The sequence below is a fragment of the Ursus maritimus genome, unplaced genomic scaffold (assembly GCF_017311325.1).
Source record: "Ursus maritimus isolate PB19 unplaced genomic scaffold, ASM1731132v1 scaffold_30, whole genome shotgun sequence".
NCBI classification, from domain to species: domain Eukaryota; kingdom Metazoa; phylum Chordata; class Mammalia; order Carnivora; family Ursidae; genus Ursus; species Ursus maritimus.
This window is the reverse complement of record NW_024425564.1, coordinates 27,768,820-27,796,606: the sequence shown is the minus strand read 5'-3', so window position 1 is coordinate 27,796,606 and position 27,787 is coordinate 27,768,820. Positions and strand designations below refer to the sequence as shown.

The 27,787-nt window shown below is 38.6% G+C and overlaps 1 protein-coding gene across 1 annotated transcript in view; it reads right to left on the bottom strand.

The window, feature by feature from the left end:
• The window catches only part of CAP2 (cyclase associated actin cytoskeleton regulatory protein 2), a 131,289-nt gene that overhangs the window by 78,518 nt on the left and 24,984 nt on the right, over positions 1–27,787 (bottom strand). Inside the window, exon 3 of the mRNA XM_040645084.1 lies at positions 24,238–24,338. Within this exon, the coding sequence (XP_040501018.1) occupies positions 24,238–24,338 (101 nt within the window). The remainder of the gene's footprint in view (positions 1–24,237; positions 24,339–27,787) is intronic.

Genomic DNA, 27,787 nt, shown 5'->3' with positions numbered 1-27,787 from the left:
TGTTCTAGTTCTGTGAAAAATGTCATTGGTATTCTGATAGAAACTGCACTGAATCTGTACATTGCTTGAGATAGTATGGGTATTTTAACAATATTAATTCTTCCAATCCATGAGGACAGTATAGCTTTCCATTTATTCATGTCATCTTCAATTTCTTTCATCAGTGTCTTATAGTTTTCAGAGTACAGGTATTTCACCTCCTTGGTCAAATTTATTCCTGGGTATTTTATTCTTTTTGGTGCAGTTGTAAATGGAATTATTTTCTTAATTTCTCTTTCTGCTACTTCATTATTAGTGTACAGGAATGCAACAGATTTCTGTATATTGATTTTGTGTCCTGCAACTTTACTGAATTCATCTGTTAGATCTAATAGTGTTTTGGTGGAGTCCTTAGAGTTTTCTATGTAATATCACATCATCTGCAAATACTGACAGTTTTACTTCTTTTCAATTTGGATGCCTTTTATTTCTTTTTCTTGCCTAGTTGCTGTGGCTAGGATTTCCAATACTACGTTGAATAAAAGTGAATAAAGTGGGGGGAAGTGACTAGTTTTTTGTCATTCCACTTCATTGACATGTTCTGACATTTGACAAATTTTCCAAAATTTTTACTGAAATGAACACCTTAATCTTGTTTCTAACTTTTCTTATTATTTCTCATTCAAGGAATTTTTTTCTACTGAGAAAAAAAGCTTCAGATCAAACCAAGATCCTTAGACCATTTCAATTTAAAACAACAAATTCAATCATCAACATCATAGAATAAGTTTCATGAATATTTAAATGAGGGTGTATTTTCCACTTTGGTGTATACCATCTCCTTTTATTTGTTCTGGTACCCTGATTCCTAGGATTATATTGCTCAAAATCTCAAATTTTGGATGTTCCTTAGGGAGGAATAGAGGATTTTCAATATTTACTCTCCTGGAGGCCATTATGACCTTATGAATGTAAAGTTCTGAGCTGCGTGAATGTTCATCCATGCTTCAAAATGCGTATTTTCAGTGGTTCAGAAGGACTTTTGTCAGTCTCTAATGACCACATTTCCAAAAAGAAAGCTATGAGATACAACTTTCAACAGCGTGGATATAAACAAAATAACTGCACTTCTCCTGGCCACAATAATATAGAGGTGTTGTCCTCATTTATGATAAGCCTTGCAGAGTTGACTGAATTATAGTTGCTATGGAATAGTAATTTAGGATTTCCTGACTTCTGTAATTAAAACTGCCAGCTCTGAGGGGTATTGACAATATTTTTGTAGTTATCCTAAGATGAACATTATCCATAGCATTTTTTACTTTCCCTAGAAAGAATATTTAGCCTCGTGCTAGTAGAGTAATTCTCTGGTGGTCTGATTAGCAAAATGGCCAATTTCATTAATTAGAGTCCTTCCCCAAACAGCCTTTCACTCAACAAGAAGTGTGGAGGTTGGAGCAGAGATTGGCTCAATACCTAGATACCTGCTTCAACTCTCCCTTTCACTTTGCTTATGTAGACAAATCTACAGAATCTACAGAATCTTCAGAAAGATTTCTCCCTCCAGTTCCCTGGAATTCTGGACCTAATTAGCAGACTGTAAACCACATTCATGTTTAACCTCATAGGTCCATGTTTCAAAGGATTTTCATTCCACACTTGAGATATTCTGATCTACCTGCTTCTACGGGAAAGTGCTGTGAGTCCCCTCAACCAGACAGCATCCTATTTAGAAGCAATTTTACTAAACCTGCTGAGTTCTGATAACTTGAAAGGGAGAATTTGGCTCACTCAGGCAGTTCAAAACATTGTGAAAGAAAAAGCCAAACGTAGGGATTTTCAGTAACAACAAATAATTGACGGTTTTTGCTGAGTTTGTCCATCACATGTATGCAGGGCTCAAAGAGCCTCAGTGACCTTTGTGGGTGTATATGTGCATCTATCTGCCCGCGAGCACGTGTGTGCAGAGAGGAAAGGGAGACTTTGGTAAGAATCAAAGCTACACAGTTTATTTAAACTCGATCAATTATCACTTAGGTAACTGGTATTCTTAGATAGATGGAATGGTGCACCACCTTGTTTTGTGAATTTTGGTAATCAGTTTAAAGCAAACTTGGGACTAGCAGACACTAGCAAATAGGACTTATTTCCACCTAATCCCCTCAAGAGAGAACTGGCTCCTGGAGGAAGCCCAAGTGATCTCTAAATACTCATCAGATCTTTGCATTGTTTCACTGGGAATGCTACAGGCTGCAAAGTACTATGTGGATGAAAAAATGAACAGGTGCAACTGGGGGAAAAGGTGTAGGAGACATGGAGGAGATGAAAAAGTACCCAGCCAGGGTACCTGTAATGAAGGGATTTCCAGATCTTCTGAAACAGTATCATCCTTCTTCTTGAGACCCAGACAGTGAAGGGAAGGGGGTCCTCCTCTTCTAAGGTTAGGGGAATGGGCATCTGCTCTTTGGGTGCAATATGTTGACTTTGAGAAGCTCATAGTCAATACCATCCCCACATTCCTTCCTAATTAATCTGCCAATGCCCTATACTTTACAATTAGAGATACTGTATTTTTAGATTTTATTCCTTAGGGAACTCTAATCAGAGGCCTCTCACTCTAAAGGAGAAGTTCCTTGAGTTTCTGCCAACGAAGAGATTAAGAGGGACCTGAGAGATGAAAGCAAGACAGGAAAATGGGCTGATGAAAAGAGGTAACAGGATGATGAAGACAAGTATCACCACTTCACAATTTTGCTTAAAACAAACTGAAGATGTCTAGTTTTGTAAAATCGAACATAGGCACCAACTCTATAAAGTCCGATTATGAAAAGCATCTGGGTTGACATAGTAAGAACCATAAAGAAGGTGTATACCAGTGCTTCTCAACCTTAAGTGTGCATTATATTCACCTGGATGGTTTGTTAAAACAGACTGTTGAGCCCTATACCCCAAGTTTCAGATTCAGTAGGTTTGAGTAAGCCTGAGAACTTATATTTGTAACAAATTCTCTAACAAATGCTGCCTCCTGTAATTGCTTATTAATTTTAAGAGGTTTTGTGTTGATTCTCTTGGATTTTCTACATAGATGATGATCATGTCATCTGCAATAAAAGACAGTTTTATGTCTCTCTTCCCAATTTGTATACCTTTTTATTTCTTTTCTTGCCTACCTGCATTTCATGGACTTCCAGTCTGATTTGAAAAGGAATGCTGAGAGGGGACATCCTTGCCTTGTACCTGATCTTAGTGGGAAAGCCTTGAGTTTCTCACCATTAAGTATGATGTTAGCTGTTGGATTCTTATAGATAGCCTTTGTTAAGTTGAGAAAGTTCCCCTCTGGTCCTAGTTTATTGAGAGTTTTTATTATGAATGGGTGTGGATTTTGTCAAAAGCTTTATCTGCATCTATTGATATGACTATGTGATGTTTCTTTTTTAGTCTGTGATGGGATAGGTTACATTAATTAATTTTTAAAGATTTATTTATTTTAGAGAGAGTGCATGCACAAGGGGGGAGGGGCAGAGGGAGAGAATCTTCAAGCAGACCCCTGCTGAGTGTGGAGCCCGACACGGGGCTGGATCTCACTATCCTGAGATCATGGCCTGAGCCTAAATCAAGAGTCAGACACTTAACTGACTGAGCCACCCAGGCTCCCACATTAATTGTTTTTTGAATATTGAACCAGCCTTGCATACCTGGGGAAAATTCCACTTGACCATGGTGTATAATTCTTTCTATACTTTTTTGGATTCTATTTATTAATATATTTTGAGGATCTCTGCACTTATATTCATGAGAGGTATTGGTCTATAGTTTTCTTTTCTTATAATACTTTTATTTAGGTATTAGGGTAGTATTGGGCTCATAGAAGGATTTAGGAAGTACTCCCTCTGCTTCGATCTTTTGAGAGAGATTGTAGAAAATTGATATAACTTCTTCATTACTTGTTTGGTGGAATTCACCAATGAACCTACTGGACCTGGTGGTTTCTATTTTTTAAAGGTAATTAGTTATTAACTGAATTTCTTTAACAGATGTGGGCCTATTCAAATTATCTGTTCTTGTGTGAGTTTTGGCAGATGTGTCTTTCAAGAACTAGTCCACTTCATTTAGGTTATCAAATTTGTGGGCATGGAATTATTCACAGTATTACTTTATTATCCTTAGTTTCCATGGGATCTGCAGTGATATCCCCTCTTTCATTTCTGACATTAGTAATTAGTCTCCTCTATTTTTCCCCTTATTTAGCCTAGATAGAGGCATATCAATTTAATTGATCATTAAAAAAAAAACAGCTCTTGGTTTTGTTGATTTTCTTTATTGATTTCCTCTTTTCAATTTCAGCCATTTTCATTCTAATTCTTATTACTTTTGTCTTCTTTTTCTAGTTTCCTAAGGTGGAAACTTAAATTGGTGACTTCAGATCTTTCTTCTCCTCTAATATATTTATTCAATACTATAAATTTCCCTCTAAGCACTGTTTTTACAGTATTCCCCCAAATTTTGATTCTTATGTCTTCATTTTCATTTAGTTCAAAATATTTTTAAGTGAGGTATAATCAACATATAACATGGTATTAGTTTCAAGTTACAACCTAACGATTCGATATTTGTATATATTGTGAAATGATCACCACAATAAATCTAGTTAACATTCGAGTTCAAAATAATTTTTAACTTCTTCTGACTATGTGTCATTTAGAAGTGTGTTGTTTAATTTCCATGTATTTGAGGATTTGCCAGTTATCTTTCCGTCATTAATTTCTAGTTTAATTCCACTGTGGTCTAAGAGCAGACGCTGTATGAATTCTATTCTTTTAAATTTGGTAAGGTGTATTTTATGTTTAGAATGTGATCTATTTTGGTGAATGTTACATATGAGCTTGGGAAAAATATGTATTCTGCTGTTGTTGGATAGTTTATAGACGTCTATTATATACAGTTGATTGATGGAGTTGTTGAGCTCAACTATGTCCTTACTGATTTTCTGCCTGCTAGATCTGTCCATTTCTGAGGGAGAGGTGTTAAAGTATCCAACTGTGACAGTGGGTTAACACTCCCATGCATAGTGGCTTTGCAGTTCTGTCAGTTTGATGCTCTGTTGTGCAGTGTGTACTGTTATGCCCTATTAAGAACTGTTATATCTTTGTGGATAATTAACCCTTTTACCATTATGCAATGCCCTTCTTTATTCCTGGTAGCTTTCCTTACTTGGAAATCTGCTCTGTCTGAAATTAATACAGGTACTCTTGCTTTCTTCTGATTAATGTTAGCATGGTATATTTTCTGCATCCATTTATTTTTAATCTGTATGTGTCTTTATGTTTAAAATGGCTTTCTTCAAGGAAACAGTCAAAAAAACTAAGAGGCAGCCCACGGAATGGGAGAATATATTTGCAAATGACACTACAGATAAAAGACTGGTATCCAAGATCTACAAAGAACTTCTCAAACTCAATACACAAGAAACAAATAAACAAATAAAAAAATGGACAGAAGATATGAACAGACACTTTTCCAATGAAGACATACAAATGGCTAACAGACACATGAAAAAATGTTCAAAATCATTAGCCATCAGGGAAATTCAAATCAAAACCACACTGAGATACCACCTTACGCCAGTTAGAATGGCAAAAATAGACAAGGCAAGAAACAACAATTGTTGGAGAGGATGTAGAGAAAGGGGATCCCTCTTACATTGTTGGTGGGAATGCAAGTTGGTACAGCCACTCTGGAAAACAATGTGGAGGTCCCTTAAAAAGTTAAAAATTGAGCTACCCTATGACCCAGCCATTTCACTACTGGGTGTTTACCCCAAAGATACAGACGTAGTGAAGAGAAGGGCCATATGCACCCCAATGTTCATAGCAGCATTGTCCACAATAGCTAAATCATGGAAGGAGCCAAGATGCCCTTCAACAGATGACTGGATTAAGAAGTTGTGGTTCATATATACAATGGAATATTACTCAGCTATCAGAAAGAACGAATTCTCAACATTTGCTGCAACATGGATAGCACTGGAGGAGATAATGCTAAGTGAAATAAGTCAAGCAGAAAAAGACAACTATCATATGATTTCTCTCATCTATGGAACATAAGAACTAGGATGATCGGTAGGGGAAGAAAGGGATAAAGAAAGGGGGGGGTAATCAGAAGGGGGAATGAAACATGAGAGACTATGGACTATGAGAAACAAACTGAGGGCCTCAGAGGGGAGGGGGGTGGGGGAATGGGATAGACCAGTGATGGGTAGTAAGGAGGGCACGTATTGCATGGCGCACTGGGTGTTATACACAACTAATGAGTCATCGAACTTTATATCGGAAACCGGGGATGTACTGTATGGTGAATAACATAATATAATAAAAAATCATTAAAAAAAATAAAAAAAGAATAAAATGGCTTTCTTGTAGACAACATGTAGTTGGGTTGTGTTTTTTTAACCACTCTGACAATCTCTATCTTTAATTGCTGCATTTAGACCACTGACATTCAAAGTGATTATTGCTATAGCTGGATTAATATCTACCATATTCATTACTGTTTTCCATTTGTTGCCCTTGTTATTTGTTCCTATTTTTGTCTTCTCTTTTTCTGCCTTTTGTGGTTTTAATTGAGCATTTTAGATGATTCTACTTTCTCTCCTTTCTAAGCAGATCACTTAAAATTTTTTTTCCTTTTTAAGTAGTTGCCCAAGAGTTTGAAATATACAACCAATCCAAGCCCACTTTCAAATAGCATTATACCACTTCACAGTAGCATAAATACCTTATAATAACAAAATAATCTTAATCTCTTCATCTTGTCCTGAGTATCACTGCTGTCATTCATTTCATATATATATATGAACGTATGCATATATATGATATATACGTAAGCACACATAATTCAACACACTGTTTCTATTATTTTGAACAAATTGTTACATTAGATCAATCAAGAATATGTAACATAAGTTTTTATTTTACCTTCATTTATTCCTTGTTTGATGTTCCTCTTTATATAGATATAAGTTTCTGACCTAATTATATTATATTCCTTTTCTCTGAAAAACTTGTTTTAACATTTCCTGCAAGGCAAGTCTACTGGCAACAAGTTCCCTCAATTTTTGTCTGAGAAAGTACTTCTTCACTTTTGAAGGATAATTTTTCAGGGTACAAAATTCTAGGTTGGTAGGTTTTTTCTCTTAACACTTTAAATATTTCCCTCCACTCTCTTCTTGCTTGCATGGTTTCTGAGGAAAGTTCAAATATACCTCTTATCTTTGTTCCCCTACAGAAAATGTGTTTTCTTCTGGCTTCTTGCAGGATTATTTCATAATTTTTGATTTTCTATAATTTGAGAATGATATGCTGGGGTGTAGTTTTTTGGGTATTTATCATACTTGGTATTCCTTAAGCTTCCTGGATCTGTGGTTTGGTTTCTGGTATCAATTTGGAGGAAATTCTTGATTATCATTGTTTCAAATATTTCTCCTATTCCTTTCTCTCTTTAGTCTCCTTCTGGTATTCCCATTATACATTTGTCATACCTTTTGTAGTTGTCCCACTGTGCTTGGATATTCTGTTCTGTTTTGTTTGGTCTTTGTTCTCTTTGGTTTTTGAAGATTCTACTGATATATCTTTTAGCTCAGAGATTCCTTCCTCAGTGGTGTGCAGTCTATTAATAAGACCATCAAAGTCATTCTTTGCTTCTGTTACAGTATTTTTTAATCTTTAGAATTTCTTTTTGATTCTTTCTTAGGATTTCTGTGTCTCTGCTTATTGTCCTATTTTGCATGTTTTTTCCACTATTGTCCTTTACAAATTAATCATAGTTATTTTAAGTTTGTTCTGATGTTTGCTTTGTCTCTTCAAATTCTGTTTTTTGCCTTTTGGTGTGCCTTGTAATTTTTTTTTTTGATAATTTTTTTTGATAGCCAAATATGATTTACTGAGTGAAAGAATCTGCTGTTAAATAGGACTTTAGTAATGTAGTGGTGAGGCAAGATGAGGAAGGGTACTTTAATCCTACAATTAGGTCTTAGTCTTTCAGTGAGCCTATGCCTCTGGACTGTGAACTTCACAAGTGTCTCTCACTTTTTTTCCTTCCTCCTTGGATGGGACAGGGTGGATACAGTGAGCTGGACTTGATTTCTCTTCCCTGTGTGGAAGATTAGAGCCAGCTGGAGTTGAGGATTTCTCTTTCCAAGGTTAGTAGGGCTCTGATAATACCTTAACAGGTTATGCTCTGGTTAACTAGTTTCCACTGAGGACAGGCCTTGTGAAGAACAGAGTGCTCTGGCTAATTGCATCATGCTTACTTTCCCCCCTCCCCTTTGCCAGAAGTCTGAGGGGACTTTTCTTCCATATTTACTGTGGGAACCTGGTTGAAATGCTATACATTTATCTCCCAATGATGCAGGGGACGCCAACAACTGGGTCCTCCTGGAGTTCTTAACTCTCAGAGCTGTCTGCACTGAGCTTGCAACAATCCATCAGTGATAGTTCAGGTTGTTTTCCTATCTGAGCACTGGTTCCCATGGCAGTTCCACTCTGGAGTCTTTGCTCCAATAGGCTGAAATTCTGTGTATCACCTGTTTCTCTGATCCTGGGGACAGCAGTTTGCCCTGTGTCCTCCCTTCTCTCATAGATCCAAAAAGAGTTGCTGGTCTTTTAATCTGTTCACCTTTTTACTTGTTGTTAGGATGGTGTGGTGACGTCTAAGCTCCTTACTCACAGAACCAGAAACTAGAAGTCCTTCTTCCACTTTTTTTTAAGTAAGAAAAAAATTTATTCTGTTTAAATTTTCAGACATTTTTGAGCTTCCATCCCATCTTCATCCTCTTGGTGACAGAGCATCTCTTCATCACCTGCTGTATTGATATTTACATGGAATTGCAGATATGGTGTGTGTGGGGGGTTATGAACACAGAGGTGTTATGAACACCTACACGCGAAGGGCTTGGGTATAGTTTTGTGGTGGAAAGGGTGATAGAACGATGATGATGGGGGGTTTCTAAGAGACTGGGATAAAAATTGTATTGTACTTGGATTGTTTCTGTTTGTTAAAATAGCAAAGTTTTATGCTTCTAGCCTCATTACATGAGATTTTATTCTTTGTGCTTATTATTATTATTTTTTTCATATTTGTCTTGGGGTGCTTGGAGGTGCTTATGGAGATTTTGACACAGGGAACTAAAGCAACACTCAAACCGCCCCTTTATGTTGTCACAGCCAAGAATAAAGCATACAAGGATGGGACGTTTCTTCACTATGACTTCTTTAGTTTCCATGGGCCTTAGGTTATTCTGCATAAGTCTGGGGAACAGCCTTGCCTCTTCCCAATGTGCCATTAGGAAAAAGCATCAAGCACGCCAGCCGAGTTGCCATTAATAAGGAAACATGTACATCTGTGTTTGTTAAAACCTGTTCTGAGGGCAAATCTGTTTGGCTAGTGATGTAGTTTAAAGCTAAAAATGAAGAATTGAGAAATCAGATTGAATATTTGTTGTTGAACCTCAAATTGCCACAGTGACATGGGAGAAGGGCCAAGCTTTGCTTGGACTATAATTGGCCCCATCATTTCAGTCAACATCCTAATGTCTCACCTGGACTACCTGTGCCATGTCAGTGCCTGGCATGTGTCATTTGTCCTTACACATATGGCTGTCACAGATTACAGTGTTGATTCTAACTTACCGAGGAGAAAATAGGACTTTGAACAAAGTCCTTATGAAAAAAATATGCCATGATATTGATGGCAGTTATCTCTGAGTAGTGAAATTATGAGTGGCTTTTGTTCTCTTCTTCATACATTTGTTGTCAAATTTTTCTTCAACAAACATTAAAATTTTATTATCAGGAAAAATATGCAAAAGATATAACTGAGTAAAGCAGAAATGTATGAATGAATGTCTCAATCAAAATGTATTTTCTGAGTACCTACTAGGTGCCTGGGTGCTACCAAGTTTAAATGAGGGAAATGGGTCATGAATACACAGAATGGTTAATGAACGTGACTGGTAAGCGTTAAGGTGCTAGATGTACAGAACAGACAACAAACATTCAATCCTGAAAGGAATGAATCATTGATATCACCAACCCACGACCAAAAAGGTAAGCTTGACAACAGTTGGCTAGCTTGACAACACACAGAAGCATTCTCACTAGAAGGAAATGTATTCTCTTTTGAAGAAAAGATTTCTTTCTAGAACCCAAGAAGCATACTGCTTCGAACCCACTCATTTCTAGCTATCATTCCCATTCCCCTTAACGTGGCTCTCCAGCCCTTCAAGACAACAGAGTTCCCTAAAGCCTATGACTCAGACACAGCTGCCTTTTTCAAGTATCCAGTGTGCATGCAATAAAATGGAGTCTAAATTTACAGTCTGACCAGGGGAAGGAAGCAGTAATGTCACACTCCACTTATTTAAAAATATGTTTGCAATGCTCCGTTAAATCATAAAGACAAGTTAATTTAAAGACTGGCCCACTCAAATACCAAACAAGTTCAGTCAATTTCAGGCTCTGCCTTTGTCAAAGTATATATCAAAAGGGCAATAATTTTATATTAGATAATTGTTATAAATTAGTATTTTTACTGCCCTTACAGTTGACTAATTTTTTCCCCCAATAATTCCACTTTCATTGGCAGAGAAGGAAGGCATGCTTATTGAATAGAGCTAAATAATTTTGCAGTCTGGAAAGCAAAGATGAGTAGGTAGATTAAGAATGTCAATGTTAGACTACCAGGCAGAGTTTATAAAAAAAGTAATCATTCAGGCACTGATAATAAAAGAGGTTTATTCTTCATTAATAGGATTGTTGCCTTGGCAACTTCCAACTCACATAAGTATTTACATAAACCCTGGTGCATAGTTCTGACACTAGGGAACAGCTCCAACGTGTCCCTTCTTACATCCATGCCTGAAATCTTTTATTATACGGTTCAGCTGCCTTAGTGGTCTCAGTGAAAGTGACTCAACACTCAACCAGCCCCACCCAAAACACATCACATCCAGTTCCAAAGAAGGAATTTAAATAAATTACTTGGTACGTCAAGTAATATGTAAAAGAACTGATAGATGGTTTTCTTTCGCAAAAAAAGAGATTATTTATATGGGGAAGAATAGCTTTGCTTTTATCTCCCTGCACATCCAGCAGAGGGCAAAGCATTTTTAAAGAGTCAATATCATGAATATTCATGTGCATTCAAATCATGCCTTGTTTCCCTAAAATTCTTATTTTCCTAGTTCGTAATTATTGCCAAATCGCTTAAAGCACTTTAAGACACTGTGAGAGTATGAATCAGTACCATGTATGTGTGTGCGGGGTGGGGGGAGAAAGGGCAGGAGGAACAGGAAGTATTAGGCAGTGTTTGCCACTGACCTAGTATCTCCAATTGTAGGAATTTTCTTTCGGAAAATAATTATACAATAATAAAATTATTTGTATAAGGATATCCACTGAAATTTTGTTTCTAATGGGGAAAAATTGAAAACAAGTCAAATATTACTACTTTTCTAAATGATGATAAATGACACTGGATGCCCAGCCTTGCAGGGATGGGACCAGGGTGATGCTGGTGAGAAGCACAGGCATGCTCCCTCTCAGGGTCACACCCAAGGGCCTTACTTGTATCACCTTAATCTGGGCCCTGCGTTCTTTCTTTTTTTTTTTAAGATTTTATTTTTATTTATTCACAGAGGTAGAGACAGCCAGTGAGAGAGGGAACACAAGCAGGGGGAGTGGGAGAGGAAGAAGCAGGCTCATAGCGGAGGAGCCTGATGTGGGGCTCGATCCCAGAACGCCGGGATCACGCCCTGAGCCGAAGGCAGACGCTTAACCGCTGTGCCACCCAGGCGCTCCCGGGCCCTGCATTCTTGTATGTACATTATTTCACCTAGATACAATTTTGATTGTTTAAATCAATTATGGTGTAGCCATACAATGAAATACTACGCGGTCATTAAAAAAGACAATGCAGGCCCCAACATACTGACATGGAAAGAGGTCCAGAACATGTGGTCTAAATTAAACAAGCAGTGTACAAAAATAGAATATGCAGAAGACTTTGCAAAATCTCTAATATAAAAACAACCACTGTAGCTTAAGAAAACCCAACAAAAACTCTTCTAAATAATCCACTGTTGCCGTTTATATTAAAAAAGGCTGAAGACTTGAAAGAAAAACATTGAGTATTTCTCAAGGCATGGGAATATGGGAAAAAAGAAAACACTATTGTATGTTTAAATCCATTTGCTTTTCTGACAGGTATGAATATTGTTCCCAGCTTGTATTCTGCCCAAAACTATTCTCCTAAATTAACTTTATTTTCAAATTCAATCATTGTGTAGCTAAAAAATACTTGGCAGATTGGCCCTTCTCCAAATTTTCTAATTTGTTTTTCTAACATTTAAGGAATCTAATGCATTTTATCAACATGTTTAAACCAAATCTTCTGACTTGGTAAGCCAGAACTGCTTCATGGTTAACGAAACTTGGGTCTACACAAGTAAAGGACACTTGGTTGCTCCAAGATCACTCCAAAAAATTAGGGACAACAAGGTTCTCCTTATTCTAGAATGCACTGTGACACTAAGCATTGTTCTCTTACTCCTGTTATGTAAGCCATATTCTTATTTAACTTCCATGCATGAGTATATGCCTTGTGTCTCCAAGTGGGTGATATGCTATTGAAGACGAGGCTAGTAGGTACCTACATAAAAAGGGTCTTCATTACAACAGAAGCTCAGTGACTACTGCTTAATAATGAATGACTTAAATTATTGGAAAGTGGGGTGGTATAGTGTAGAGATTGTGAGCTTTAGACCTCAGATAGGCCTGAGATAGAATCCAACTCTATCCTTTCCTAAATGCATGGCCATAAGCAAGTTACCCAACCTTTCTCCAATGTTATCCATCTTAAATGGTTCTCCTACTGACCAAGGAATGTTTGTCAGTCGCTGTGCAAAATGCCCAGCACCTAGCAGGCTCCTAACGAATGCTAGTTCTCGTTCTCCTTCTTTACGATTGCCTCTCTCACTAATATGGAAAATGAAAATAAGGCAGGGAAATAAGATTGATCTCTAGCAACTACAAAATTAGCTAAGAACCAGATTTTGTTCATTCATCAACCATATTCAGCCAACATCAATCCATCTAGACTGAGCTCTTACTATGAACACTCAACCCACGAAAGGTCTTTGATCGACACCTCTTCCCCAACTCCCCACGGATTCCCAGGCACCCTGGACCCTTGACCACAAGGGTGCCCTGCAGCCAAGTACTCAGGATCGGTGTCACCCCCTGGTGCCTGCATTTTCTCTTCATTTGTCTTTTGCGGCTCAGTGAACTTCCTTTCAGGCAAAACCCTGACTCCAAGATTTTTTTCTTCTACTATCAAATATTCCTTTCCCCTCTTTTGATGATAACAGTAACACATACATGATGTAAGAAGTTCAAAAGACATGAATGTTTAGGAAGCAAAAGTTTTCAGTAAGTCCACACCCCCCATCCCAATGACCATTGTCAGCAATTCAATGAATATCCTTTCAGGCATTATTTTTAATAAGGCAAATCTTTCTTAAGTGTATATACCACCTTTTTATTCTCCCCTCAATTTCTGCTTGGTTGTCCTCAGAAAATTTCTCTTCCTGCCTTTGGAACTATTAACTATTTTGCAGTTCATGTTATGGTTTTCCTGCTTCATTTAACTAAAAGCACAGTGGAAGAATTTTTTTTCTGGCATTTTGCATTACCTAAGTGCCACTCAAAAAACATTTGGTTAAAGGTTTTTCTTTTTAATTTCTCATCTGTCACAGACTGATACTTTTGTAAAATAAAAGAGCTGTACTAGAAAAATGAAATGAAAAACCAAAGTACAAGTCCTAGTTTTTTAAATTACCAGATTTAGCAGACTTAAAATTACTCTGTGGGATTGCTAGCAAAGTTTTCAAATCTTACAATTTCTGCCCTCTCTCATGACAGACCATTAGCAAAGAGCTTGTAGTTCTCAGTGGTCTGTGTACTGCACATGGGATAATGTTCTTCTGTGTCTTTGTGTAGGAATTGAACCCCGTTGGCTTACATTAGGTCTATGGACAAATGTCTCCCAAGTTTCTAGGAACTAATTTACAAGTGAACTTTGGGGTGAGAGTCCGCGTTTCAAAATTTGGGATGGTAAGTGTTTTGATATATCGAGACAATCTACTCAATTTTTTACTTTTCATCCAGATGTTTAAAATCATAAAAATCTGGCTAAAGACTCTTGGAACCCGGGAGAGTTGGTTATTGGAAATACACTATGAAGTCCCATATAAAAATTTAATGTCCCAACTGGCCCCCTCAGACTCCACAAAGTTATTTCTCACCTGATCGCTATCATTTTGAATGTTCATGACCAAAGGGGAAAGTAATGTGCCAAAACCCAACCCAAACAGAGAAAACAAACAAAATTCTATTGTTTTTTAAAATCTGGGCTTCAGTTTAAAATACTTATAGTAAAGTTCACAAAAATATCTTGTCTCAGATACAGCTCATGGTATTTCTATTGGCAGTGACTACAAGTGACCACGTTGATGGATTTTCACATCCTTATAAATTCTCATTTAGACCTTATACTTGTCAGAATAGCTAAAATAAAAAAGACAAGAAATAACAAGTGTTGGCGAGGATGTGCACTGCTGGTGGGAATGTAAATTGGTGCAGCCACTCTGGAAAAGAGCATGGACGTTCTTCAAAAAATTAAAAACAGAAATACTATATGCTTCAATAATTCCACCACTGGGTATTTACCCAAAGAAAAAAACACTAATTCGAAACGATACATGCACGCCTATGTTTATTGCAGCATTTACAATAAATAGCCAAGATATGGAAGCAACCTGTGTCTATTGATAGACGAATGGATAAAGAAGGCACACACACGTAGGAATGCTACACAACCATAAAAAAGGATGCGATCTTGCCATTTGTGACACGGATGGACCATGGATGGAAGATATAATGCTAAATGAAATAAGTCAGACTGAGAAAGACAAATACCATATAGGTTCACTCGTATGTGGAATCCAAAAAGCAAAACAAATGAATACACAAACAGAAAGCAGAATCAGACCTGTAAATGCAGAGAACAAACTGATGGTTGCCAGAAGGAAAGGGGTTGGGGGGATGGGCAAGATGGGTGAGGCGGCGTGGGAGACACAGACTTCCAGTTATGGAATGAGTAAGTCACAGGAATAAAAAACACAGCACAGGGGACACAGTCAATGATATTACAACATATCAGGACAGACGGTAGCTACACTTGCGGTGAGCACGGCTAACGAGTAGAGACACTGAATCACTAGGCTGTACACCTGAAACTACTGTAACATGTGTGTCCACTGTTCTCAAATAAATTTGAAAAAAGTTCTCATTTAGCTTTTCTGAATGAGAATGAAGAGAATGAGGGAGGTACTAGACAAATTGTCAGGTCTATGAGAAATTCAGGATGTGAGCGTGTGTGTGTGAGATGAACAAAAATCGACAGAGTCTATGTTTCTCCATATTTCACTTGCTAATTCATGATTTAAACTTGGCCTTGATATCTTTTCAACTGTTAGTCTAGGATATTGCTTAATCTAAACTTTCAGCCATGGTATGTTCATCCATTGTTGGTTCAGTAATTCATTAATGATTTGATACATTCACTCAAACATTCATTTTCAATCATTCATTTTTTTTATTCTGAAAATATTTTTATTAGTTTGTCAAAATTTTCACTTTTAACAATTTCATGTTCAGTCAATATAACTGAAAGTGACACCGCTTGCTTTTGGCAAATGCAAATGATTTTTGGTACTTTTTGGTACTTTTTCATTCCGAGTAGGATCTTTCTGCTTAGCAACTGTTACTGGAATTGTTAAGAGTATTTTAAAGGCTGTGACAACACTGGGGGTAGAGTCTGATACTTTTTTTTTAATTTAAAATAATGTTTATTTTTAAAAGCAGGATTTAAAATAGTCTACAGATATTTTTCTTAAAATGCACATATAAAAAGATCAGGAAGAAATATGGTAAATTGATAACCATGATTATCTGTGAGCAGAGTGAACATGTGAGGTATTCATTCATTCATTTAGCAAGCACTGATTAGCCACTCACTATGGGCACAGTGCTAGACACTGAGATGGTCAGAGGAAAGCAGCATACCTCTGGAACCTTGTAATAAACCCCAGCACCAATGACTGAGCCCCAAATTATCAGTAAACCACACTACCTTTCCTGTATATTAATCAGTTTTGACAAAATCAACTAACTGAAAGTCAAGTATCAATATTCCAAGTGCCTTAGGAAAGGGTTTTCCTAGGCTGCCTGGCTGGCTCAGTCAGTGGGGCATGTGACTCTTGATCTTGGGGTTATGAGTTTGAGATCCACGTTGGGTGTAGAGACTACTTAAAAATAAAATCTTGAAAAAAAAAAAAGAAGTGTTTTCTGAAAGGGAAAAGATTTCTACTGCAAACACGTATGAGTGATAAATGACTACTCTTTTGAAGAATAATGGAAATATAATATAGTATTAGTTTCAGGTGTACAACATAGTGATTTGATATCTATATACATGAGGAAATGGTCACTGCAATAAATTAGTTACCATCTGTCACCATATGAAGTTGTGACAATGTTACCAGCTGTATTCCCTATGTTGTACATTATAATCCCGTGTTTTGCTTATTTTCTAACTGGAAGTTTGTACCTCTTAATCCCCTTCAACCAGTTTGCCCACCTCCCCAGGCCCCTCCACTCTGGCAACCACTAGTTTGTTCTCTGCATTTATGAGTCTGTTTCTCTTCTGTTTGTTTTGTTTTGTTTTTTAAATTTCACATGTAAGCAAATCATATGGTATTTGTCTTTCTGTCTTATTTCACTTAACATAATAGCCTTTAGGTCCATCTATGTTGTTGCAAATAGCAAGTTTCATTCTTTTTTATGACTGAGTATATATATGTATATGCACATATATATAATGGATTATTATATATATATATGCATCTTCTTTAAGGAACAATAAATTATTAATTCATTGAGTACCCTGTTTTCTTTTACATCACTAAAACTTTTTTTTTTTTATGATTTTTTATTATATTATGTTAGTCACCATACAGTACATCCCCGGTTTCCGATGTAAGGCTCGATGACATCACTAAAACATCTTATACTTGATACATTATAAAGAGTTGGGTTGTAATATGTTATAAAATGTATAAACTCTCGTATTTTGAAACTGACATTGGTAAAGCACAACCTAAATACTAAATATACTAATAAATAATAATCTAAATACTACTACTAAAGGCGAGAAAGCATATTTTGTACTTGCCTTCCACACACTGACAAATCTGCAAACATATCTCCTACAATCTGAGCGAGTCTTGGGCCTGACATCCCATATATTTGCCTGAGACTGTTTTTTTTGTTTTGTTTTTTAAAAGATTTTATTTATTTATTTGACAGAGATAGAGACAGCCAGCGAGAGAGGGAACACAAGCAGGGGGAGTGGGAGAGGAAGAAGCAGGCTTATAGCGGAGGAACCTGATGTGGGGCTCGATCCCATAACGCCGGGATCACGCCCTGAGCCGAAGGCAAACGCCCAACCGCTGTGCCACCCAGGCGCCCCCGAGACTGTTTTGTTTCTTCTGCGTAGCTCGTACAGCGCAATGAGGAATTCTTAGGCACACAGTGGACATGCACGCGTGTGTGTGCGCGTGTTTTGTGGGGATGGGCGCATGGACAGAAATAACAAGATAATCTAAATGAAATCAGGCCATTACTTTTAGACAAAGTATTAATTTTCAGATGCTGAAGCAGCCTCCGGGCAGACAATTAAGTTATCCTGAAGTCTAGAGAGAAAACAACCAACCAAGGTTTCAAATATTGGCATAGTTTTAGGAAGAAGGAAGGGCAGGAGAAAGAGAAGGGTGAGGACAAGGACACGTATTGTGACGGCGCTGGGTAGCCTGAGTCAATTCTGACATGGCAAGCAATCCTCTGAGAGGGCACTGCCGAGGAGAAAAATGGCCGGAGAGAAGTTGCTGGTTACCCTCGGGAACTCCTGGCACGGCCTGAGAGGCACACTCTTGCTTGGCTTCTACACGGAGCAATGCCGTCCGTGTGAGACTCAATCGTCTACTTTGTTCCCAGGTGCAGGCCAAGTGGTGGCAGCTGGTGGGGGACACAGCGGCCCCCAGCCACAGCAGGCCCGGGCACGCTCAGAACGCATCCCTGCTCTTCGTGTGGTTCATACTAGTGAACACAGAACAGAATTCTGTAGTTCTCCTTCAAGAAGAAGAAGAAAAAAAAAAAGCATTCAGGCAAAAGTTTGGTAAAAGCAAATTTACTGTTTACCGTCCAGGAAGGAAAAAAAAAGGCAGAAAAAAAATCTTAACCTGCAAGATTCACGGCACCTAATTCATTGTTTCAGCAAAACATTTTGGTGACATTTTATTTTTGGTAGATGGGGAGATCCTGGGGGCAGGCGATGCCTGGTGGCCCTTCAAGAGATGTTCGGATTCTAGGACCAGTTCCTCAGCGTCTCCAAAGCTCCAAATGCGCCATGAAACGAGAATGTGCAAGGAAAGAGACAGGGATTACATGCTCTAAACCCTTAAGTTAAAAATGCCCTTAAGTTAAAAAGTGGTCCCGGGGAGGTCCCGCTCAGGCTAGCGACCTAGCAGGAAAGGGCTGTGCGTCAGAGCATGGGCTGGGTCGCAAAGTATGTGTCCGTCCGATGCTGAGAATAAAAATTCTTCACATTCTTGGGAAGAAATGATGACAGAGACTGATCTATCTGTGACCTTCTGGAATTCTGCAGATTTGATGCCAACAGCCCGTGAGTGAGGACCAGGCCGAGACAAGGCTGGTGTGATGGGCCAGGAGCCAAGGCCTGTGAGGGACACCGTGCACCAGTCCTGGAGGCCACCATCATCCCCATCATCGCCTCACTCAGCGCTGCTCTGAGGGGACAGTCAAAGCACATGAGCAGTGGTGACGTTCCACGCCCCCCCCCAGCCCTTGTCTGAGCCAGCGGTCCGACTGACCTTTCCTCGCACTGTAGAGATCGGGTAGGGGAAACGGGAACCGCTATGGAGTGCAGAAGCTGGGAGGAAGGTGGCAGTCAGTGCCACTTGCTTCTCACGAGGGATCCAGTTCCCCACAAAGGTGATGGGGGACACAGCTGCCCAGAGGGTCAAAGGCAGGTGTCTCCCCACCCAAAGGATCACAGCTGGAGACACCAGACTCCCCCGCTCTGTACTAAGTCATGGTTCATCACTCAACTTGTCACCGATGTCACCTACCCTCTCTAGCGTGTGGAGGGAGAGAGGAAAAAAAGAAGGAAGGGTGAGAACGAGGGAAGGAGAAAGAAAAAGAAAAGGGATTATATTAGAAGGGATGATTTTAACGTATCTCCTTCTCTAATAATTCTGACAATCATAACTGGCTAAGCCAGTAAGAAAGGAAAGTCCTAACTCAAAGTCTGTATGAAATCTAGCGGCAGACTTCTTGCTACGAGTCATTCTGTGGATCTCTGCCATTTGGAGAATGTGAAAGACATACAGATCCTTTGGGCTTGAAATTGCCAAAGTGTTTGTGTACTTATAGTAAAAATAAATGTTTCAGATGAAGCAATTAGCAGGAAACTAGAAGTTAATGGGAGAAACAACTTGGTCGAAGGTGAGTCAGAGAGTGAGAGAGATGTAGGTAGAATGGGGTGTTGAGTCAACCCCAAACCTGTGCTTCTGATTTTTTTTTCTTTCTTTCTTTCTTTCTTTCTTTCTTTCTTTCTTTCTTTCTTTCTTTCTTTCTTTCTTTTTTTTTTTTTTTTTTTTGTGAGGGCAGGAGGGTCCCTATATGGACCCAGGTTATAAAGCATTTAAAATGCAAGTTTTTAAAAAGTAGGCTTCATGCCCAGTGCGGAGCCCAACATGGGGCTTCAATTCAGGACCCTGAGATCCAGCCCTGAGCTAAGATCAAGAGTCAGACGGCTAACCAACTGAGCCACCCAGGCGCCCCAAAATGATCACTTTTGAAGTGAGTACAAATTCAGGAGAAGAAGGACACAATTAGTAAAATAAATATGCACACATTTCGTGTTATTTTTTCCAAAGCCAGAGTTATTCAATATCTTCAGAGAAAAGGTCCAGAAAAAGGAATACCTGACAACCTCTAAGACAAGAAGGACAGACTCCTGGAGGCCTCGAGGTCTCTCTAAATGAAGGAGTCTGAGTATCTTCTCTATCATAGTAAAGCAGGATGATATTTTATCTGTCCCATGCATCCTTTTCCTGACGTGCTTCCTTCTGCTTGTTTCAGATGTTGAGATGACTGAAGTACTTTCCCTGGCATGGCCCACGATGCTTTTATATTCGTGATGATGCCCTACGACCAGCTCCGTTTGGACACCGACTAGCCCCTCCCTGACGCTCTGCGGACACAACAGGTGATCACTCGACCGGCTGCGAGAAAAGGAAGGCCCCTGCGAGTGAGGTCGTCCGCCTCATTACTGAGGAGGGTAAGGGACAGGCTCCAGGTTATGCTGTAAAAAGTAGAGCCAGCTCTAAGGCCCAAATACAAGCTGCGAGTCCTAGTCAGCCACTCTTTGAACTTGTGACTCAAGCAGCATAGCAGAAAATGAACATAACATTTTGTAGGGGATTTAGATCAATGACAAAGGCTGGACACATCTCGAGCAGTGACTGTGACCCAAGAGGGCAGCTACCATAATTGTCTAAAAATGCTCATCCTTTATGAAGGCAGGGAAGGCAAGGTCCAAACACTGTGCAGCGAGAGTTAATCACACGATGCTTAAGTGTGTTATACTTCTTAATTGAATTTTATTGCCTTTTTGTTCAAATTATGGTTCTTTCATTTTTATGAAGCGATGAATAAAAGAGTGTTTCTTTCTTATCCATTTTAATCAAGGGCAGAAAATAAATGTTCCAGACTTCTAGAGACATTTTTAAAATGTAAATTCTATAAATTTCCAAAAAGGGTTTGCATTAAGAGGGGCTATATGATTTATCGCGGTTTCGTGACTGTCAAATCACTTAAAACTAGCCCGAGGTTGGGTCCACAGACCATGAATAACAACAGGACAGCTTTGTAAGAAACAATCACATTAGTCCAGTTAAGGATAAATGATGTCTGACCAAGGGCTTGGTATTACAGATGACCCTTTCCTTTGACATTGAAGACTACATTTAATCTAAACCTGTATTATAAAATCATGCACTGTGGATTCTTTCTTAAAAGGAGTGCAAGCTGCGTCAGTGTTCCCGGGTTGAAGAGTAGTTTAAATAAGCCCTTGGGTTTATGTTGCATCCAAGAAGGCTTTACAAGATCTAATCTTTTCGAAACCTGTTATGCTCTTTGGTTCAACAGAACTTCCTAATTGTAGCTATTAGTTCCCCTTTTTTGTGGTCTGTTCTGTCAATAGACTATTGAGTGATCAGTAAATTAAGCCCAACCAGCAGCCAACACATCGAAGCAGACGTTAAATCATAGCTTGGCTGCCCTTTTTCATTATTAGTATCTGTGAAATAGCTTTTAAACACAGGGCTAGGATTTAACATGATGCACATTTGTGTCATTCTCAAATTTCCATACTGTACGATCAGGTATGTGAGGGTTTTTTTTTTTTTTTTTCCAGGCAACAGGTGTGTTCTTGGAACAAAGTTCAACCCCCAATTCTGGCTTATGTGAGACGCAGCAGCTGCAGGCTTAATGTCAATGACACATGCTTCTATAAGAGAGAAAAAATAAACCACTTGTTCAATGTATTAAACTCACGGGCAGATGGACAATAGCTCCCTGTACTCCCTTTGTGTTGCAGAATCAGAGTCTAAACTTTTGGATGACAGGCTTTTTTCTTTTTCTTTTTCTTTCTTTCTTTCTTTCTTTCTTTCTTTCTTTCTTTCTTTCTTTCTTTCCTCTCTTTCCTTCTTCTCCTTTCTTTCTTTCTTTTTTTCTTCTCCTCTCTCTTCCTCTCTCTTTTTTCTTTCCTTCTTTCTCCCCTATCTTCCTTCTTTCACTTTTTAAAAACCCACTAGGGAAAACATAAATTTCTTTAAGCACTGTGCATCTGTTATTGAGAACAGTCCTTCAACTGAGTCATACTATTTTCAGGCTGATGAGTGGAGAGAAGAAAAAACTTAATATAAATGAAGCTACACTTTATTTATAACTTGCTTTGTTCTGAAAAGAATTGAAAGGAACTGTTTACTATGGAATTTGAAGAGACTTACTTAGTATGCAAACTCCACATGTTTTTTTAATGCAAAATTAAATGTCTATTTATAGGCCTCTTTATTCTCTAGTAAAACACTTCTCTACATAGTTCTGTGAGATATTACTAATGGGAGTTATAATGTACTCTGTACCTCAGAAACACAAAGTCAACATTAACAAATAGTAACTATGATGAGGAGCGCCTGGGTGGTGCAGTTAAGCAGTTAAGTGGTTGACTCTTGATTTTGGCTCAGGTCATGATCTCAGGGTCGTGGGACCGAGCCCTGCGTCAGGCTCCCTGCTCAGTGCAGAGTCAGCTTGGGATTCACCCTCTCCCTCTGCCCGTCCCACTTGCTCGCTCTCTCTCTCTCTCAAATAAATAAATAAGATCTTAAAAAACAGTAACAATAATGATCCAATTATAATAGTGTTCAAGACAGTAAATGTTTGTCAATCACTCAAGAATCTCTTTTAGTGTATTGGCAGCAATAGTCCATTTTATGTGCTGGTTTTCAGGTACCATCACGTCTCAGAACAGAAGAAACTCAGCCACTATCTTCCTGTGTACAAAGTTTCTTATGAACAAACACATTAAAGCTCAAGAGCAGGCCAGAGCAATTACTGAGCCCTATGATACATCTGAAGTGACCACGTCTTATTACACAGACTTTTCTAGAACTCACGTACATCAGAGCTTCCCCTCTTTTGCCAATGGGCATTTCAATAGGTATATTTAATAAAAATGGAGGTCCTGGGGAGAATCTTCATTTTTCTCAGATGTGATGAACAAATTGCATTGCAAATGTGATAAGATAAGCACCTATTAATTACAATCCTGGAAACTCTGGTATAACCTGAGTCACCAGATCATGTGGAAGACCGGTATTGGGTGTTGCATGTAATGTCTAATTGGGGGACAAGTAAGAGAGAGTCCCTTTTTATGCTTTTGTTTTCCTTTTACCGCAAACCACAGCTTTATTCAAGAATCAGATTTTCTGTGAATCTACACTGAAAATGGTTTTGCCATTGCTGAGAAATCCGTAAGCAGATGGATTTGGAATTTAATCCTCTGTGAGAAACAAAGGCAAATAAAAAAGGAGAACCTGGTGATAAATTTCTTATAGGTTTTTAATTGGTTTGGCTTTTACATTGAATTTTCACTAAATGTATGCAAGTAATGACTACTCTCAAGGATGACGCTAAACATTTTTATATGTAAAAAAAAAAATGTTTGAAACTGGGAGGATAGCGTAGATATCATTAAAGGTCTTTCCTAATCCAAAGATTATCAAATTCTATGGCTTTGCTTTTCCTCAGGCCACACTTTTTCATTGTGATAAAACACACATAAAACAACATTTACCATCTTAACCACTTTTAAGGGTCCAGGTTAGTAGCGTTAATTATATTCTCATTGTTGTGCAACAGATCTTCAGAACTTTTATCTGGAGTTTAGTTTTCATTGCAAAACTAAAACTCTGTGCCCATTAAACAAGTTCCCATTTCTCCCTTCCCCTCTGACTTCTCCAAATACCTCATATAAATGAGATCATAGATACCTCATGGAAGTAGAATCCTACAATATTTGTTCTTTTGTGACTGGCTTATTTCACTGAGTGGAATAGCCTCAGGGTATATGGTAGCACATGTCAGAATTTCCTTCCTTTTTAAGGCTGAATAATATTCCCTTGTACATATATACCACACTGTGTTTACCCTTCATCCACCAACAGACACTCGAGTTGCTTCCACCTCTTGGCTATTGTGAATAATGCTGTTGTGAACAGGGGTGTACAAATACCTCTTCGAGATCCTGCTTTCAATTCTTCGGGTATCTGCCCAGAAGTGGGATTGTGGGAATTCCATACTTGGCTGCACCATTTTACATTCCCATCAGCAGTGCACCAGGGTCCCAAACTCCCCATATCCTCACCCGCCTCTGTCATTTTGTTTTTTTTAATAGTAGTCATCTTCTCCCCAGAGAACGAGAGAGGAAAGTACTCACGTGAGTCTCCACATCACCAGCAAGGATCCTGCTCTTCTTTAAAAACTCAGCCACCATGCTGTTCATCAGCTTATCAAAGGCTTCCACCGAGGGTGCCACACCTTTGGAAGAAGCACATTTTGTCAGGTCCTGAGAGTTTAATGAAAAGCTGGTATTGCTTGGCCATAGGAACTATGGAAGCTTAATATCACTCATTGTTGTTCTCATTCTTCTCACCAGCGCATTCATTCACTCAGTCAGTATTTATGAAACCCTTCTCAATGGCTCAAGAAAACAATGCTTTGCTATTCTTCATCCGCCTGAGTAAGCACTTTCACCTACATATTTATTTATTTCTGCCCCAAACTCATGAGGTAAGTAGCATCACAGTTTCACTGATGAAGAAGAAACGGAGATGCAATCAGAGCATGTGACTTGACCAAAGCTATAGGTCAAATAAGTGGCAGATCCAAGAACCGACACAAGCTTTATTGATCCAAAGCAGGTGTACTTTCTACTACACTGACCTGCCCAGGTGCTGTATGTCCTTGCAAACAGTTACCAAGATTACCCAGGGCAATTAAAAGGCAATAACAAACTATGGGCAAGTAGGAAGAGAACACCAGTGTCACACACTCTGTTCTGCCCTGTCCTTACTTCCTGAGGGGAGAGAAGTGGGGTTGGGCGGCATGAAAAGGACTGCTGAGCTAACTCAGATGAAGTTTTGATCTGACAACTTACTGTAAAAACCCAAGTGATATCAGCCCAACCTGGCATGCTCTGCCTCTCTTTTCCTGCCTTTTAACTAATAGAAAAACTGTGTCTTAATCCCAGATTTCAGGTCCCTAATATTGAGAAACTCAACCCTACAGAGAATTAAAATTCAAACCAGGCCCACCTGGGTGGCTCAGTCGGCTAAGCGTCTGACTTCAGCTCAGGTCATGATCTCAGGGTCCTGGGATCAAGCCCCACATCAAGCTCCTTGCTCAGTGGGGAGTCTGCTTCTCCCTCCCCCTCTGCCCCGCCCCTCACTCATGCTCTCTTTCTCTCTCTCTCAAATAAATTAATAAATTCTTAAAAAAAAAATCCAATCCCAAACCTAGGATTCCCTTCTCATACTGAAGTATCCATGCTCATGAACTTGTACGATAAAGCTTCCTTCCTTTCCCAGAGGCCTATTGCCACAGGCCCAGAGGGTGAAGGAACAGTTGTTGACAGTGCTGTGCACCTGCAGTCTAACTTCAACGCAGGCTATTGAAGCAGAGTTACCCTAACGTTCAAAATACAATACATGCCAACTTCTGGAACATAAAAGGGGGCAAGCCCAAAGATTCCTTACGGATCCATTTGGAAGCAGATAAACCCATTTGTTGCTGGGGAGACACCTCAGAGGTCTCCGCTACGTGTTTAAAGTGGGAGGGTTTTAGAAATGCCACAAAGCACTCTACATAGCAGAAGGAATGGAGATAAAAGGGAATATTTACCAATTTCCTTTCATCACTCAGCTCTGCTCACACCTCCTCTGGGCAGCCTTTAACGATCTGTCTTTCTCCCCAACCTGCACTTTGTGAGCATCCCTTAATCAAAGCATTTGTGGCCATGAATAGCAATGCATGGAGACCAAAGATTCTGGAAAATTCTGACTGTATATAATTCATCTTAGATTTCCTTGCACCTAACATAGTACTTGTCACTTGGTGGGCATGCAAAAATACTTCTTCAATTTGTTGAGCCAAACTTACCTGATTGTCAGGGGGAAAAAGAAAGAAAACACATTGTAAAACCCAACATAGCCCCAGTCGCATAAGAAGGCAGTTCTCTGATCTGTGCATATTACAGATTTGTAATGGATGGGGCTCCATCTAAAAGTTTCTTTTTACCTTAAAATTTTTTTAAAAACTTAAGTTATAACATCACTGTAATAATGATATTTATGTTTAAGGTAAGAGGTTGTCTTCAAGGATTTGTTAAAAATAGAATTTAGAAGGTCATCAAAGCTCACTAAATTAAGAAGCAATGAAAGCAGCACTGTTTAGGATTAGCAAACTGTGTCAAGGGTGGGTATCATTCAGATATTTTGCTAATTATCCTGCTTACCAATGATCCTACTTCATTTCAAGTAGGATAATAAATTGCTGGCTAAGTTGTTTTGCAAGAACTTACTTTAATAACTGGTTTAGAATGATTTGCTGTATTAGAAAATACCTGTTTAAAACATAAATAATTGAATTATTCACCTTCCAATTCTGTTTAGCCTGTTAATTTTCCCCCCAAATTATTTTTTTTAACAAAGAAAACACAAAGTGCAGTCTAATACCTCTTTTAAGTCTAGTGAGGTTCAAATTATTGAGGGTTTCCCCCCCCCTTCATTCATCAACACTACACAGTCTCCTGAGAGCCGGATTTTAACTTTATTTTATGTATTCACAGGCTTTATATTTGTGGACAGCAATCGTACAGAAATGTCTTTCGATCACCTGATGCCGAAGACATAAGGAAACCAAGTTGCTGAAGCGAACGTGAAAAGAGTTTCTTACAAACAACGTTGAATGAATCTCAGATACCAACTATATAGTTAACAAAAAGAGGCTTAAAACGAAATCATAGCTGTGTCTCAGCTGATGTGGAAGAAACTTACAGGCCCCTGGCAGCCTCCCTTTAAACAACACCCCCTTTCAATTCATTCAAAGCATTTTAATTTTCATTATGTTCCGGGGGGAAAAAAACCCAGCCTGTACATTTGTGCTCACACAGTAATTTTTGTCCCAAGGCATGCAATACAGGCACAGCTCCAAATATGCCTGAAATTCTAGAAGCACCAATGTGGATCTCGCCTGTGAGAGCTTTTTTTTGAAGCCCCCGTTTCCCAAGGCTTTTCCCAGCCCCCAAAGCCTGATAGGATTCAAAATGGGTCAGATAAGGAGGAAATGTACTTGACACAAGAATAGAGCTGCCAGATGAAATGCAGAGCCCCCAGTTACATTTGAATTTCAAATAAACAATGAATACATTTTTAGGATAAGTGTGTACCTTGCAGTATATCCCATGCAGTATTTGGAACCCACTTAAGCCAAAAAAAAAAAAAAAAAAAAAGTAGTTCATCTGAAATTCAAATGTAACTGGGTGTCCTGTATTTTTATTTTGCTAAATCTACAATCTCCGACAAGAAGGAACTGGGAAAATTTACTGTCGATAACTTAGGGAGTTTGCCATATATGGTATCCTTATAGTTAACTTCTTATGTTGTGTAGTTAACTTTTTATGTTTGAACATATAATATTTTAAAATCATTTTTTTTTTTCAGATGTGGCATCAGCATATAATGTGAATGGCACATTTGATTAGAAATAGGCACAGGTAAAACAGTGCAATGTAATCATGTTACTTGAAACCAATGTTTGGCTTCTCATCAGACTCCCTTCCTTCCCAACTGTAGTTCTCAAATTTAATGACTTGTTCTCTTTAAAATTAAAATCTACAGAATGATAATTTCTTCCCATTTACACTGTAATTGAGAATGTGAATTTCTTCTTGATAATTGCTCAGATAATATATTTATAGTCCCTGTGGA